General features: G+C 41.2%; 1 protein-coding gene across 1 annotated transcript in view; it reads left to right on the top strand.

The window, feature by feature from the left end:
- The window catches only part of MATN2 (matrilin 2), a gene marked incomplete at both ends in the record, with an annotated part of 57917 nt that extends 46912 nt beyond the window's left edge, over positions 1-11005 (top strand). The window contains 4 exons of the mRNA XM_010147784.1: positions 184-306; positions 4230-4352; positions 7524-7937; positions 10853-11005. Of these exons, the coding sequence (XP_010146086.1) occupies positions 184-306; positions 4230-4352; positions 7524-7937; positions 10853-11005 (813 nt within the window). The remainder of the gene's footprint in view (positions 1-183; positions 307-4229; positions 4353-7523; positions 7938-10852) is intronic.
- Between the last annotated feature and the right edge of the window lie 3129 nt (positions 11006-14134).

Here is a 14134-nt window from a genome sequence, read left to right as displayed (position 1 = left end):
GCACTCAGAAGTTTACTGAAGAAACATGTTGTGTGAGAGGTAGGACTTTTTATAGAGGATTTTACCTGACAAGAAGGAGGATAAATTCTTCATTGAATAGGATCTTATTACATGTAGTCTTTAAAGTTTTGGAAATGTTCTTATTCATCACACTGTTGTAAATAAAATGTAAATTATTCCTAGATAAGGACATCTGCAAATCAGTCAGTCATGGCTGTGAACATCTTTGTGTTAATAATGACGACTCATATACTTGCCAGTGCTATGATGGATTTGTGCTGAGGCAAGATGGGAAAACATGCCGAAGTAAGTAGCTTATGAATGAAAAAAAAAAAAAGCATTCCCCTTTTTATTAGGGGATTATTCACTGATTCGTAGTGGTCAGAATAGAATGTTGTTCTCCACAGATCATAAGATTTCTATGAATTAATTACTGTTTGAACTAAAGATGTATTTCAGAAAATCAGCCAATTTTAAGGTTCAAATGTAGCTTTCAAATTGTGCACTTCATTTCTAGATTAAGTATGTCGAGTTTTAATCTTGAGCATAGGATATTGCTGCATTTTACTTTGATGGGTTGAAGTTCTAATTGCCACTGTGTTGTTCTGTGTATATCTATGACTTAACTGTTCCTTAACCTTTTAGCATGGCCTTTTGTAAATGATAAGCAGATGAAACTCCTTCATGCTCTTATATGTTTTCAATCTTTTTATAAGTCCCTTCTTGCTCCCCTAAGACCTCTGTTATTTATCAGCATCCTTGTGGGGACGCCACAGTGGTGCAAAGTCTCCTACTAGGAGAAGGGTCCAGGGTAGAGGAACTATAACCACCCTAATTCTTATTTGAATCTACCTATTTTTTTTTTACGTTTTATCTCTTTTTTTTTTTTTCCCCCCATCATCTTTTTTTATGACCAAAGATAGTGTTACTCTGTGACCATAATATTCTGGTAGCACTCATGTTCAGTCAGTTGTTTACCAGGATCATAAGATGTTTAAGACTCTCAGTCACATAAGTAAGTACACATAGGTGCACTTACGTCCTGTAAGTATAGTCTTCATTCTTTGTTTCTAAACGTATAAGCTTAGTTCTGCACATTTTAAAATATGTATGGTTTGCTGTTATCCAGTTTCCAAAAAGATTCATGTTTCCCTGTAGCAGTAGCTGCTCTATTTTTATTTGCCATTCTCTCAAAATTGGAGTAACCTACAAACTTTGGCAGTGACTATTTTGTATTTTCTTTTCGGTTGTTCATAAAAATGTTAAATAGTAGAGTAGCAGGGTAAATTCTTAGAAAGAATCATAGAATCACAGAAGGGTTTGGGTTGGAAGGGACCTTAAAGACCATCTAGTTCCAACCCCCCTGCCATGGGCAGGGACACCTTCCACTAGACCAGGTTACTCAAAGCCTCATCCAGCCTGGCCTTGAACCCTTCCAGGGATGGGGCATCCACAGCTTCTCTGGGCATGGTTCCCGTGCCTCAACACCCTCTCTGGGAACAGTTTTTTCCTGATAGCTGATCTAAATCTTCCCGCTTTCAGTTTAAAGCCATTACCCCTTGTCCTGTCAAGAAAGAAACTTGATGTTCCACCATTTACAATTTATTCAGAAGAGCTCTAGCCAGTGTTAATATTCTCTTAATCAAAATAAATACCAAGACTGCTGACTTATTGAGTGCTCCACTCTATGAACAGCATGAGCTTTATGAACCAGCCTCATAATAAATTAAAAAATATACTTACTTAGTTTTCCAGGATCTATTTTTCCATAATGCTAAGTTGATTCATATTAATTTTTGTTCTTTAGTCTGAATCAAGTTCCACATTATCCATCATTTTAAATGCAGATCAGTGTCAGGCTGACAGGCTTACAGTGAACTAGCTATCCTTTCCAAACACTGCAACAGTGTCAGTGTGTGCGCATGCACTGGGATGGAAACTGCTCAGAGCTTTGGGACTTCCTCAGAGTTCTAGGAGTCACTGAAAAATAACATGGAGCACCCAAGGTGTTTTTCAGCCAGCTCTTTTACAACTTCTCACTGCAAGTTGTCTGGAGTTACTGATGTAAAAATGTGGGTGTTCAGTAGGTGCTGTGTGACCTACTTCTCAGCTGATGAAATGCTTCAACAGTATCATCAGTAGCCTATTTCATAAGTTCAGATCTGAACGTACTAAATATTGTTACCATTTCTGCATTAAGACTGGCAATTCTACCATTTCTATCTGTTAATTAACAATACATTGTTAGAATGCTTTTTGTTTCTAGTGCTCTTTAAATAACTTGATTTTGGCCATGCATTCCCTTGTCCCTTTATCTTACTATTTCAATATTTTCATATTCCTAATATTTTCATGTTCAGTAAACACTGTGAATGGTCCTTTCTCACAGTCACTATTCAAATCTTATATCTGCTCTCCATTTCAATTTGTAAATGAGGTTGCTTTTTAAACTACTCTGGCATTCTTTTTAGGTTATAGGTCAGTGGTTTTGGGGGGTATCTAGTAAAATATATACTGCAGTTATAATTTTTGCTTCATGTCCTGTGGTGTTTTGCTTGATTTTGTTGTTACCAGCATGAATTTCTGCTGAATGACTGTACTGGGTTATTCCCGCCTTTCACTCTTGCTGCTCTTACTGTACAGTCTTCCTCCTTAATCCAGTCAGATTAATCCTAAAATGATTCATTGTCAGTGGGAGGTCAACCAAACCATGCAGGTCTTTCTGCTCAGATGGTAAAGAACACATGCTCCATGTAAGCTAAACTGTCTATCATTTAACTCACCAGAGATTTGCTTTCAGTTTGCAGGCTTCCATCTTTCTTTCCTCATGGGATTATCCCCGCAGCCTTTGTATTTATAAAAAAAAGTTTAACTAGCAAACCACATTAAATATTATCTAACTATTCCCAGGCAAGGATATTTGCAAATCAGTCAACCATGGCTGTGAACATGCTTGTGTTAATGCTGGGGATTCATTTGTTTGTAAGTGTCAGGAAGGATTCCTGCTAAGAGAAGATGGAAAAACATGCAGAAGTAAGTAGTCTGATATTTATCAGCATACTTTTTATCTGCAGCTCATGCTTGTGTAGGAATGCATTAACCAGCAAGAGCTGTCATCTCTTCTCAGATAAAGATCTTTGCAAATCAGTCAACCATGGCTGTGAACATGTTTGCGTTAATACGGATGATTCGTATATCTGCAAATGCCACGATGGGTTCCTACTGAGAGAAGATGGGAAAACCTGCAGAAGTAAGTAGCATGAGAACATAATTTGATGAATTACACATATAATCGAGGCCTCTGCTGATGTGTGGTGACTGCCGACTCTTCTGCTTCCAGACAAGGATATTTGCAATTCAGTCAGCCATGGCTGTGAGCAAGTTTGTGTGAATACTGAAGATTCCTACATCTGCAAGTGTCATGAAAAATTCATGCTGAAGGAAGATGGAAAGACATGTAGATGTGAGTGGCTTGAGCTATAAACATGTGGTTTTATTTGAGGCTTTTAATTGTTGTGGCTGTCAGTGTTTGCACCATGTGCATGTTTATTTCTGATTTCCAACTATTTGAGCTGGTTAATAAAAGATAACTTTTCTCTCTAATGAGCCTCATCTCACGAACTCCATCCAACTCTTCTCCTCAGATAAAGATGTTTGCAACTCAGTTGACCATGGCTGTGAACATATTTGTGTTAATACCAATGATTCCTATATCTGCAAGTGTCAGGAGGACTTCATGCTGAGGGAAGATGGGAAAAGTTGTAGGAGTAAGTTTAATCTTTGTTTTGAACAACTCAGTCTGTTCATGAAACACACTATGCAACGGTAGTGTGTTACTTGTATCTTTATTATAGAATCAGTCCATGGAAGTGAGCTCCTTCATGGAAGATTATTGCCATAGTTTTTACATTTTGTGAAAGTTTACCTAGCTACCTATGCTAAATGTAATTTTCATTATTCCGAGGTAAAAATATCTGCAAAACAGTCAACCATGGTTGTGAACACGTTTGTGTTCCAAGTGGCGATTCATACCTGTGTCAGTGTCACAAGGGATTTATACTGAGGCGAGACAGGAAAACGTGCAAGAGTGAGTAGCTGAAGCATTTACTGAGAATATGTTTTTTGAGTCATAAAAGAAATAATAGACTTAATTTTACTCAAAGCTTGTTCATGGCCAGTTTTGCATTTGAGAAATGGTCTAATAAGGAAATTCTCTTAACAATTCTCAGATAAAGATGTGTGTAAATCCACTGACCACGGCTGCGAACATGTGTGCATTAATAACAACAATTCATACAGCTGTCAGTGCCATGAGGGTTTTGTCCTGCGACAGGATGGGAAAACATGCCGAAGTAAGTAACCTGAGTATGTCTGTCAGCAACTCCACTCTTCTCTGGCATTGCTACATAAACGAACAAAGATGTTACAGATCGGGGGTTGGAACTAGATGATCTTTAAGGTCCCTTCCAACCCAAACCATTCTGTGATTCTATGATTCATCTTACACATGTTGTACCTCTTTGCCATACAGTCTTCAAATACCATGTTTGGAGTCTTTGAATTTATACATATGTTAAACAGAATACATCTCCTTATTTCAATTTTTCCTAGATGAAGATGTCTGCAAATCAGTTGCCCACGGTTGTGAACATACTTGTGTTAACAACGACGATTCATACATCTGCAAATGCCAGGAGGGCTATGTACTGAAGGAGGATCAGAAAACATGCAGAAGTAAGTACATTTTCTTTAGAAAGCATCTGTTTCTTTGATTTCTAACATTACTTGACCTCACTTCAAAAGATGCCTCACTTCAAAAATGAGACAATATTTGAAAGCCCAAAGCATAGGTGAGCATGACAGAAAACGTCTTCAACAACTAACCTGGTGCTCTCATAAACAAAAAACCAACAAATTGGAGCAGTTGTTTTGGTGTAGCATGAAGTACAACAGTAATTCTTTCCAAAGATCAGGAAAAAAGCCGAAGTAAAATCTTATTATCAAGGAATGTGCACTTGATAATCAGATTCCTATACTGTGGAGCTTTTATCTTTATGTACTCTATTTTAAAATGCCATTAATTCTATTTGCTTGTCTTCTAACAGGACATGTTTAGAGTATGACATGCATTTATCTCATCACCCCTTAATACTTGGAGGAGAAACTCATCTACTGGAACTCAGAAAATAACATTTCTTCTTCAAAAATGGATGCCTTAGTTGGGAAGGCTGTTATTACCAAAAGAATAGCTGAACATGAAAATGTTCATGGCTGATCTCAATCTTAAGTAAAACCATTCACCATGAACTGCTGCCCTATCCTTGACTTATGCAGTGATACTGAGGTGGTTCTGATACTCGTGTTTCTTGCGTTTCCATTGCCTTAGTTACATGTGTCATCTTTTCCTCAGATGACTGCAGAAAGGAATTCTTGGACAACAGTTCTAAAATAGAGCTATTGTCTAAGAAAAGCCCAAGCTTTAACGCTGACAATTCCTTGTTCCACACTGATTTGGTAACAGAAGTCTTCAGTAATTTCTGCAGTGAAAGCAGAAATAAACGTGGAAAGAACGTATGTGGAGTTCTCTTTTGTCCTCACTTAATGCCCTCCAGACAAACACCTTCAGGATCTGTTAGTCTAGCCTGCAGTCAGCTTAAATAGTTAGAAATGCTACAGACCTTTCCAGTTACCTTGTATGACACACAGACATTTAGAAATCTTACAAACCACAGGAAAAACAGCATTGCTGGTTTCAGTGATAGAAGCCAGAGACATATGCACTTTCAGCAGCTTTGAGAAGCGATCTAGTTCGTGGCATATGCATGAGGCAGAATCATAGTGTATATATATCTAATAATACCTGATGTTTCAAACAATGATTTCAGTGTCCCAGGTAGTCTGTTTTCATGCTGCTACCTTTGCAATATTCCCTAACAAATAGCTAGCTTTCCAGAAGATGAAGCCATTTGCTACCTTTTCTATTCAGTGAGAACAACTGACTTAGTGTTTAAAATAATCCCCTTCTGCATCTTGGAAGGGTGTTATCATGCCTCATACTCATCTTTCCTTTCCTTAAGCAAACAATCTCTGAGCCTTCGAGCTTTCTTCATGTGGCATGCTTTCTAAACACCTCGTTGCTCTTGCTGTGAAACTCCGGACTCTCCAGTTTGTCTCTAAGGGTGATGCTCAAAGCTCAGCACAGTTTTCATCTGAGACGTACACACTACTGAACCCAGCTGCGCAATTCTCTCTTGTATTGTGCTTGCTTACTGCTGCGCATTCTTACTGTACAAACATGAGAGATGAGTGGAGGTCATAGCTCGTTTGGTCCAGACTAAGATGCAAATCCTTCGTATGGCAAATTTTCCCGGGAAGTTACGTTGATCAAATAGGAGCTGAGCATCTCTGCAGCCAGCCCCTTGCACAAAGCACACCAGTCTATGCCCGCTGGAGGCAATTGCCGTCCAGAATGAAGAGAACACCTGGCAGAACCAGCCCGTCTGCAGCTTTGAAGACATTCTGCAGTCCCTAAATTCCCTAACCTTGTCATGGATGCAGGGTGCCGACAAACTACTTGGCATTTACATGTGCGCTTCCCAAAAAGTATGAGAAACCCAAACTTGTCAGTCTCCTGGAGCGTCGCCCAGCTTTAGTGGGTAAATCAAAAAAGGTTAATTTCAGCAGTACATAAGCCTTCTAATTATAAGACTGTTAGAGTTACAAGCAAAACAACGTCTATAAACAATTCTAATGCAAGTTTAGCAGCTAAGCACATTACTAGCATTTGTTCTCTCATCTGTAATTTTGTAGCTGTTTTTCTGTCACTAGAGGTTTACGTTTGTGCTACAAAAACATACGCACTGTCTGAATTTTGTCCCCAGACTTGAACTTCATCCTAAGCTGTAGAGCAGGCTACCTCACCCTTCTCTTCTCGCCCAGCCTTCCCCAAGATCTCTGGCTTTTGCCTCCCTGTTCCCTGCCACTCTAAATTTGATTCCTAGATTTTCACCTTATATGTTCAATGTGGCTTCATTGACTCATCTTGTCGTGCCACCATTACCGTTTTGCTGCTTCGGCAACACAGATGCAGCTCCGACGATTCACTTCCACCTCTTTCAGCACTGGTCATCTACACAAAAGTAAAGTTAGCATGCTGGCCTGCCCCTGGAAGAAAATGATGGGAACTCTGTGTATCCTAGCTGTGTTCTTCAGTTATACAGTTCTCTCCATTTAACAGTCATTCTTAAGATTTGCTGATTGTTGCTGTATGTTTAGGAGTTGTAATATTCTACAAAGCAGTATGTCTCAGTGAGTATTCACTGTGATATTTTTGTTAAGCTCCTGGTCACAGGCACGCTCTTAGCTTTCGTTATAGACTGTACACAACTTCAGACACACTGGCTAGGTTGGATGAGCCAGGATCAAGGTACTCGAGATGATTTCTGAGTTTATGCAGTCCCTGGGTATCTAGGTTATTTTTCAGCTTCGTGGAGCGTTTTCACGGTCTGCTGCTTATTTTGCAGGATGCACTGAAGGCCCAGTTGACCTGGTGTTTGTGATTGACGGATCAAAAAGTCTTGGAGAAGATAATTTTGAAACTGTAAAGCAATTTGTCTCTGGAATCTTGGATTCACTTGAGATTTCACCCAAAGCTGCTCGAGTTGGTTTGCTTCAGTATTCCACTGAGGTTCGCACAGAGTTTACGTTAAAGCAGTTCAGCTCAGCCAAAGACATGAAGAAAGCTGTATCACAAATGAAATACATGGGGCGAGGTTCCATGACAGGACTGGCTCTGAAGCAAATGTTTGAGAGCAGCTTCACAGAAACAGAAGGAGCAAGACCATTTTCAGCAAATGTCCCTCGAATCTCCATTGTGTTTACGGATGGACGAGCCCAAGATGAAGTCTCTGAGTGGGCTGCTAGAGCAAAGCAAAATGGTAAGTGGAGATGTTGGATGAGGATCAGAAGGCTAGAGCACCTCTGCTATGGGGACAGGCTGAGAGGGTTGGGCTTGTTCTGCCTGGAGAAGAGAAGGCTCCGGGGAGACCGTATAGCACCTTCCAGTACCTGAAGGGGCTACAAGGAAGCTGGGGGGGGCTTTTTACAAGGGCCTGTAGTGACAGGACAAGGGGTAACAGGTTTAAATTGAAAGAGGGTAAATTTAGATTGGATATCAGGAAGAAATTCTTCCTGGAGAGGGTGGTGCGGCACTGGAACAGGTTGCCCAGAGAAGCTGTGGATGCCCCATCCCTGGAAGGGTTCAAGGCCAGGCTGGATGAGGCTTTGAGCAACCTGGTCTAGTGGAAGGTGTCCCGGCCCATGGCAGGGGGGTTGGGACTGGATGGTCTTTAAGGTCCCTTCCAACCCAAACTATTCTGTGATATGATTCTTGGTTTTGACTCATTCTAAAAGGCAACTACTGTTAGAAATAAGATGCAGTAGTAGTATGGATGTGCTCAGTATGTATGAATCGAGGACATTTGCCTTAGCAGCCTGGCTAGCACAGTGACCGCTGCAGCAGAACATCAGATCTTTTTTGCTACAGGCATGTACATCATCCCCAGTGTGGGACCCCTGATGAATGTCTCACCACTGGGGTTCTGTGCCCTCCACAGGTAATGACACTACCCACCTGGTATGCCATGCTGTGTCCTGAGCATATCCACTATGGGTAGACATTTGATACAGAGATTGGGACACATTGGGAACTTCATAAAAAATTTTAAGAAAAGCTATTTTAAAAAAACCCAAAGTCTCTTCAAAATGCAGAAATCTGTCCTCAGGAGAAATACTATGGTAATGATTGGTGATGTTATTTTTTTTATTTTACATACGTTATGTATTTTAAACCAATTCTATCATGCTGATGGTGTTCTGGAATGAAGATGGGTCCTTTCTACAAAAGGATATAGCTGGGGTGCTGTCTATCTTTCTGTTTCTATGTCCCTTGTCAGATGATAAGCTGAAATGTAACTGAAAACTGGTGACTGTTAATTTGAAGTATGTCTGGGCAGAAATCCATCCTCTAGGACACCTGTATGACAAATCAAAACTTTTCAGCTGTTTAACAGAGTAAACAAAAGTTTCAGAACTTTTCAAGAAAACAAAGGTTCCCTTTTCTCTTTGCAAACCATTTTCTGTTTTTTGAGAAACTGCTTTAAGAACTGCGGCTGATGGCCCACAACACAGAGAAAAGAGCCAGACTTCAGAAGATGCTGCACATGGGGTTTTTTCTGTTCTTGTTTTATTGATCTGATGTGTCATTCATCACTTGATATGTGATTAGTATAGCACTGGTCAGGACTTATACCTCTCTGTAAGGAGAAAATGGAAAAGGGTCCAAGAATAGGAGAAGTGCATGTGCTAAGTGTGCTATTACAATGAAATATAAACAAAGTGGCTTTTAAAATATTCAAAACAAAGATTTATGCACTCATTTGTGAGGTCGGAGAAAGTACGTGGAGGATTTAGAAGACTGAGGAAGGAAAGAACAAGCCAACCTTGCTTACTTGCTGAATGAAACCTCCGTTCCAGACTGCTTACACGGATACTTGTTATGCTACAAGCCAAATCCATCCCCTGTGTAATTGCAGCGTAGGCAGTGTAGTAATGCTGAATATGAAATTGGCCTTGAACGCTTTATCACCGATATCTCCAAGTCTTTAAAAAGCAACAGACCTCAGCACGGCTGGTCCATTCATTAAACTGAATCCGCTTCTGGTGAATGTTTTACTTTCCTGGCTCAAGTGCAACTGTAGGCAGATTCATGACAAAAAGTAAGGAGATGCTTACGTTAAATGTTAAAGAAACGGAAAATGCATATTTTATGGTGTTATCAGGCCCAGGATTCTTTAGCAAAAACATTAAAGTTGCAATTCGGTGAGCATGTAGCTGTTATTAGCCCACGATAATAAAGAGGTATCAAACCTCCTCACCCTGTGTTTTATCTGAAACCAGACAACTAAGAAGGAAGCTTCTGCTCTTGATTTTTATAAAAAAGCTTGAAATATTATAAAGCTACTAGTTATATTGGGAACCACAACACTGGTACTAGGTGTGAACACTTTCTAAGCTAGAACTGGTGTAAAGGGAAACGTATCCGATCATATGTTCACAAGAATAAAAAAAAAAAAAAATCAGTGATTAAGTGTGGAAAAAGGGGATATTGAAGATCACTATGCTTTGTATTCACTGCTGGGGAAATGCTTGTCCTGAGTACCCCTGTTGTAAGGCTCTTTCTCTCCTAGCCCCACAGATCCTTTCTTTCTCCCTGTTGCACTTTACCCTCGTAGGCCTGAGTGCCTTTGCAGCGCCTCCCAGCCCACCCGCACCACTCAGAGGGCAAGAATCCAGTTTCAATGTGCTCTGAGGATTTTGATAAAACACATTTTTCTAAAAAAATTACTGCCATCTCAGGATTCTGCCCCATTTGCTGATACGTACCAGGTCTCCCCATCAACCTGGTAATTAGCTTTGTTGCACACAGCCTGTGTACAATGACAAACTCAAACCAGGAACTTCAGTTCAGCTGTGAGGCTGACTTGTGGGATTCTCTTGGATGATTTGCAGTACTCTTTCTGGGTTCATTTCCTATCAAGAGCAGCCAGGCAACTGTCATCTCTTTAAGTTAAAAACTATCTGTCAAGTACAGCAAAGCAGTGAGTTTTTACGCAGCATCTCAAGAACTAAAGCGTATTAGGCCTGTCCAAAACCAATTTTGAAGTTGCACAACAAATACGTTTCTTGGACTCTCCCTCTCTAAAATGACTAATGCTTATCTCTTCCATTTGTGGAGGAATAAGGATTTAGAACTGCTCATGTAATAATTATGTGTAATTTCTTTTGAACTTAGGTATAATTATCTATGCCATTGGAATAGGAAAAGCAATTGAGGAAGAACTGCTAGAAATTGCTTCTGAGCCATCATATAAACATCTCTTCTATGCTGAGGATTTCACAGCTATGGAGGACATCAGTGAAGAGCTAAGAGCCCAAATCTGTGAAGGTAACAGTATTCCACTTCCATTGAGACAGAAGAGGAATGAATGCTTACAGGATTTGTGCAGGCCTGGCAGGACAAGTAGCATCATAGTAGAGGTTACAGATCATTATCATCAGACATTGCGAGGCATAAGTCACTCACTGTAGTTTTTCTGCCCTTTGATATGTGAGGAATATATACACTTAATCCATCATCAGGTAAACGTATATAGTAATTGCCTTTATTTTCATAAAGGTTGCCTAAAAGGTACATTTCTGTGCCCAGAAGAGTCAACTGCTCCCTCCTTTTACTTTTTCTACAGTTAAGTCAGCCATACACTGAACCCCACCCCGCCTAAGAAGCATGACCTGCTTCATTAGGAATGTGGGAAAATAATCAGGGATTTGTAATGCCTTAATGAGAATAAAAAATTAAGATCAGTGGCAAAAAACCCAAACAAACAAAAAACCCAAAAAACAGAAAAACAAATAATCAAGGGCTGTTGTGCAAATTTATAGAAGACTAAAAATAGTTCATTGAACATACACTCACAGCCACTCAAAGAGTGGATCTCAGTGACGCATAAGCTCCAAGTTGCACTCCACGAACATGGAAGGTTTGTTCCAGAAAGCACCCTTCTCCCTCTGGCATGAAGAGTCTCTATATAAACATTCCCAGCTGAGGTTTTGCCAGGGCAAGGGGGAACGTGAGCTGGGACGAAAGCTGTTCAGCTAGGGAGAGGACAGCATGTCTCTCCCACTCACACATTCCCAGGACTCTGAATTTGTACATTCAGATTGGTCCCTGAAGCAAAATTCAGAAACACCACTGCGAATACTACTGGTCACAGCACTAGAATTGTGCAAGAGGATTTAATTTTCACTAGCTTTTATTTGATTGGTTTTCTTGGTATTAAATGCAAACAGGTTTTCTTTAACACTGCTGTGTAAAACTAGCAGGTGAGCAGCAGCGCACTTCTTCCTCAAGCAGAAGTCAAGGAAGAATGGGGAAAAAAAGAAGGTTTCCTAGCTTGTACGTTCTTTGTGTTTCTCTCAGTCCTAAGAACCTTCCAGCTCCATCTTTCTGAAACACAAAATACTACGATAACGTGAAACCAAGTCTGTTCATTAACCTGCTTACTAGGAAGAGAATCAGCTGATGACAGCACGTCATCTTAAAAGCTTTGGGAGACGCCAAAACTATTTGGCAACTGGTAAAGTAATTCTCACTCATTAGCAAACCCCAGAGCTCTGTGATAGAAATTCATCCTTCAGGTACCCACAGCCGTGTTTAGCAACCATGATTTTCCCTTGTACTAACTACATTACTTACCATCTGAAAAATAAGTAAATCCTGCCCCTTTGTGGCAGTTTCTAGATTACTCCTCTAGTAATGGGGCAGAGCTGGTGCCTCTCAGCTTCTGTCCTCCCCTCTCACCAACAGGAAATGCCTCACATTTGTGAATTGAGGACTGACCCAGCCTTGTATTTCTGGACACTCCAGGACTACCTATTGCTCATCAACTCACTCCACCAGAAATTCTGCCTCCAAGGCTGAAAGTTCTTCCCCCCACACCCCCTCCTCTGTTCTGGTTTAAACTTTTCCATCTCCTTTGCAACAGCAGTAATTTCATTTGACTCCAGCCATGGTCCTTAGCTGAGGACTTCTGAGGCTGCTGCCTGCGAGGGCAGTGGGAGACCCTCTGAACTTCATGGACTCCACTGACAGAGCCCCTCAGCCCCAGTCCCAGCTGTGGGTGGGCTGCATGTTCCCAGGCAAAGCAGAAGCCCTCCCAACCTCTCTTGGGGGTAAGGCTTTTCCCTTTTATTCTGCAAGAAATCATCAGCCTCGTGGAATACCTGATAACTATTAATTAATCTTGATGACTAGTAGTAAAAGGAAAAAAAAAAAGTGGTTTTCTCTTTTGCCTCTTAATAGGAATTCAGTTGGAAGGATCCCATTCACTGCCTTGGTTAATGTTCATTTCTCATCTGCCTGGAAGCACTAATGAGGCTACAGCCATGTCATACATCCCATGCACTCATCACGATTGCCACTTCACCCCTGTTCTGAGCGTGTGCATTATGGGAGCCTTTAATTACACGGTCACATACTATTTTTGTCACAAGACCCCAGCCCTGATCCGTGACAGCGTTCAGCTGCCTGCTGGTTTACATTCTGTTCTCCTTCCACACTGCGGATCGTTATCACTGCTGTAAATACTCAAGCCACTGCTTCTGAGGACACTTTCTCACAGGCTTTTCCTAACAAAAGACTCGGGAGCTTGTTTTTAGTGTTCTGTTTTGTAACAAAACCTAACTTCAGCAGTTCCCCAGCAAATCTGAATGTTTATGTTCACTGCACTGACTTCACCAGGGGATCCAGTTAGGGTTAGCAGCCTGTCGCTGCTTGTCTGATAATTCACAGCTTTATAGAAGTGATGAGATCAGAAATCTCTGGGCCCCAACCAGTTTCTCAAGCTTGGAGGAGTTCCTTAAATGCCCATTTCCCATCTCAAACTGGAGACCTCCTGCCACACCTCTACCAGTGTGTGTATCAGTCTCTGCCCTTCCTAGATGGCCTACAGCTCCTGAACAACTTCTAGAGCAAGTCATTACCCAGGGTCAAACACTCAAGCTTCACCCTGCCTGTTTCTCCCCTCCTACACTGGGAATTTCATCATCCTTGTTCCCAGTTGATCATTCTTCTGCTAGACTCCTCACCCAGTTTGTTTCGCTCACCTCATCCCACACCTCTCTGCCCTGAACTCTTCTCCAATAATCTGTGTCCCTTCCACCAGCTAGTTCCCACGCAGACTTTAATTCATATAAATACTGTACTTTTCCCCACTGAACTCTGGTCTTACTCAACCACTCATCTCTGTCCATCCCGTTCCCCACGCTCAGTCCTTCCAGCCCCCACCCAGAGGGTCTCATCTGCCCAGCACATCTTTGCACAGCTGTGCGTTAATTCTGCACCTGTCAAAATTCACTGGCCCAACAGAGATCGCAGCAGCTCTAACAAGCCTGCGGGGCCCAGAAGCACCTTCCACCTCCCTGCTGCACCTCCAAGGCAGTTTTGCGCCATGCTCCCTGCTGCACCTCCAAGGCAGTTAGTTTTGCACCATCACCTTTTACCCTCTGGCATTCCCTT

This window comes from Eurypyga helias, unplaced genomic scaffold (assembly GCF_000690775.1).
Source record: "Eurypyga helias isolate BGI_N326 unplaced genomic scaffold, ASM69077v1 scaffold17072, whole genome shotgun sequence".
Lineage (NCBI taxonomy): Eukaryota > Metazoa > Chordata > Aves > Eurypygiformes > Eurypygidae > Eurypyga > Eurypyga helias.
The sequence above is the reverse complement of the archived record's forward strand: the minus strand, read 5'-3'. Positions and strand labels throughout refer to the sequence as shown.